This window comes from Chaetura pelagica, unplaced genomic scaffold (assembly GCF_000747805.2).
Source record: "Chaetura pelagica isolate M959 unplaced genomic scaffold, ChaPel_1.0 scaffold243, whole genome shotgun sequence".
Taxonomy (NCBI): domain Eukaryota; kingdom Metazoa; phylum Chordata; class Aves; order Apodiformes; family Apodidae; genus Chaetura; species Chaetura pelagica.
This window is the reverse complement of record NW_009952712.1, coordinates 258240-261708: the sequence shown is the minus strand read 5'-3', so window position 1 is coordinate 261708 and position 3469 is coordinate 258240. Positions and strand designations below refer to the sequence as shown.

Sequence of the window (3469 nt, the reverse complement as noted above, 5' to 3'; positions counted from 1 at the left end):
CAGGGGGGGCAGGGGGGGTCCCAGGAGCCCCAGCCCCGGGCAGAGCCCTGCGCAGCCCTGGGGCGGGACACGGTGCTTGTCAAGAAACACAGGAGAGCTGGAAAAAGTAAATGGACATTTAGCCATTCCATAAAGCTTTGGTGAATTCTGTAACTTTGATTATGGCTTTAGTTATTGCTGCCTTGCCTGGGTTGCATTTGCAGGGCCCAGCTCTCCTGAGCCTCCTGCTTCACCCGGGCACTGGGTCGTTTATCAGCAGCATCACGTCATCCCCCTGTGCATCCAGCTACTGCCTTTATTTTCCCTTGCTACACCATGACATGACGTATCTCTTTGAAAAATTGAAAGCCATCTGTTCTGTTAGATTTCCAAATGGCTACAGTGCCTGCTGTGATTGCTGCTGTTGTTTTGGGGTGCATCTGTCACAGCTGAGGGAAGCGAGGCAGGAGCAGCCCTTGGGCCCGGGCGGGTGCAACGTGCCCCTTCCACAGGCACTGCCCACCCCAAGGGCTCCTTCTCCCCAGCTGCATCACTGCCAGCCCTGCAATGGGCCTCTCCTGTTCCAGCTATCTCAGCTCTTTATGGTTCTTCCTATTATTTCAGTTTCCCTCCCCATATGATATGGAATTCAATTTTCAGAGGCTTAAAACAGTAAACACAATGAACATTTTTTTCTCCAACTGATACCCTGGGAATTTGCTTCTGGGACTGACTAATGCTGACAAAGAAAAGCTTCAGGTGTGTGTTACAATTATAAAACTCTTCTTTAGGACAGGAAGAAAAACTGCACCGTGAATGTCAAGGCTGTGTGTTGCATCTGCTGTAATTCCTGTCTCGTGGAGCCCAGCAATGCCCGCGGGGTGGGAGATGGATCTGACAGGCAGTTCCTGCAGTGGGGTTGTTGCTGAGGCACCTTTCCCACCTGCTGCAGTTGTGGCTGGGTTTTAGTGATTGGAGAAGTCTCATTATCCCAATTAACTCAGCAGCAACAGCGTGAAAGAAAATGAAATACACAAGTGTTCCCTTCTGAGATGATAAACTGGTGGCTACAGAAGGAGTGTGTTATGTTGTTTTTTGCAGTCTGTTTCTATTTCTGTACTACAGGGAACTCAGTTAAGTGAGCCTGCAGAAGCCCATCATCCTCACACTGGCAGCTTTTAGGAGCACAGCAGGATTTAATGGGGCTTGAGACCACCCGTGGCAGAGGAACAGCAGTGACCCTCCCCTGACAAGTCTTTACATCTCTGTCCTTATATTAAGGGTCACATCTTTTAAAGCAGGGCTAATAACCAGGACTTTGCTGCTGCTGTGTCCCAGCTGTACTTCCTGAAAGGACAGATCAGTGCATTTGGGTGTGAAAATGCTGCTATTGGACTGTGTGGGCACCTGTGCTGGCTCAGCTCAGCCCGGGCTGATGGTGCTGCTGTGCTGGCCCTTGATGGGTTCTTCATCACTTCTGGGCTTTGACAGCGTTCCCTGCTGATGGAAAGTAGAAAGCAGCCAGATGAATGTCATCCCTGTACAGCATTTCTCACACAGAGGATGATGGAGATGGGCAGGGCCTTTATTTGGTTCTGTGTGCCAGCCGGGTGAGGGACCCTGCGTGGTCCATGAGGCCTCCTTGGCACACACCCCTGCAGCAACTGCACACACAGCTCTGCACTGAACTGTCTGACAAGGCAGGAAATATACCCCAGAGCCTGGAAATGCACTTTGTTTAGAAAATGTTCCACAAAATGGGTTGGCTGCTTCAGGAAACACCTTGCAGGGGTAGGCTTTGGGTTTGGAGACTTGGTTAGTTGGTTGGTTTTCTGGTGCATTTGAGGTCTTCATGGAGCAATGTGGGAGTTTCATTTCTGGTGAAAGGGGGGTGGATTTTGGAACCTGTGTCATTTTCTGGTGTTACAGGAGGTCTCATTTCATATTTGAGATTGGAAAATAGATTGGATAATAGAAGAAACTTCTTGACTGAAAGGGTTATCAGTCACTGCTGCCCAGGGAGCACCTTCCACGGAGGGGTTTAAAAGATGTGTGGATGTGGTGCCCAAGGACATGGTTTAGCACTGGACTCTGTGATTTTAAAGGTCTTTTCCAACCAAAACAATTCTGTGATTCTGTCTTACAGCTTCAAATGTACTGATCCAGATGCTCCAAATTGAAAGGCTTTTCCAACCAAAGTGATTCTGTGAATTTCCAACTAGAACCAGAGTCCTGGCTTTGTGTCCCTTCTCTATTCAGCCTCCCTTAGAAAGATAGTTTATAATCTGCCTAAACCTGTCCTTCTCCTGGCTACTTGAGAGTTTTCTTACTGGTTTACTGATCTAAAGCATATGCCCAAGTGCTCTGCCAAAATAGGGAAGAGGGAGGTTTTTGTGACTTGGGGCAACCAATTCCCTGCAGTGACCTCTGCCCCTCACTGGTCCTTCCTGGTTCTGTACATGAATATTGGTGTGAGAATTGTAAATAAAATCTCTCTACAGGGCAGGGTGAATATAGTTTGTTTCATGGCTAGTTTATTTATAGTTATTAGGTTTCCTGCACTCTTGAAGATGCTCTTGTCTTTGCACTGCAGGACCCTGGGCCCAGGGGTGGGGTGGAGGCACAGGAATTGGTTTGTTTTCCATGTAACTTTAATGTAGCTGCTAAAAGGCATCAACATGGAACTCACATTCTGTTTAAATTTATTAATAAGATGTCACATTAAATTGTTGACTTAAGCAAGCACTATTAATGAGTATAGTGACTGTATCTTGTTAGCCTTTCCACAGCTCATTTAGCCCAAATAAGAAGCAACCACCTTTGCAGAATCCTGGTGCACTTCATTACTCATCAGTATCACTCCAGCATCACTGAATCTTGCTGGTGTTTCAGAGCTGCACGACAGAATGACGAGGCAATTGGCAGCTCAGCCAGCCCGTGCATGGCTTGAACTTTGCACAACACGGGAGCAAAAGCTTAGTTAAAGGAGTCTTATTGGTGTTTTACTACCAGTCTCAGTAACAAGGGTTTTGACTTACTTCTGAGAGCCCTGGAAGGGGGGCAGAGGACAATGCAGCAGCGTCTAGTCATTATCAGCTCAAATGGGGTTGTTACAGAAAGAGAGAGGAATCATGCAGCTGGAGCTGCTTCCCTCCCAGCTGGGTTGGGTGGGTTGGGGCTGAGCCTGCAGGTGCCACCAGCTTCCCCAGCAGCCCCAGAGCAGTGCCTGGGGGCTCGGATGGAGGGGAGCTGGGGTTCCTCCCGGATCCACAGGGATTCCGGGGGACGTGCCCCCTTCTGTTCTTAACACAACTCTGCTTTTCCTGCTGCGTTCCCAGGGCAGACCGGAGTTTTCAGAAGTCGTCACAAAACTAGAGGAGTGTCTGCGGAACATCGAGGTGAGGAGGTTATTCCTGCGGAGTGCGGGAGCGGGGAGAGCAGCGGCAGCGGAGGGACCTGGTGGCTCCGGAGCCTGTCCCTGCTCCAGCTG

The 3469-nt window shown here is 49.2% G+C and overlaps 1 protein-coding gene across 1 annotated transcript in view; it reads left to right on the top strand.

The window, feature by feature from the left end:
* LOC104386047 (serine/threonine-protein kinase TNNI3K-like) overlaps positions 1–3469 on the top strand; it is a 74537-nt gene that overhangs the window by 64739 nt on the left and 6329 nt on the right. The window contains exon 22 of the mRNA XM_009994580.1: positions 3253–3377. Within this exon, the coding sequence (XP_009992882.1) occupies positions 3253–3377 (125 nt within the window). The remainder of the gene's footprint in view (positions 1–3252; positions 3378–3469) is intronic.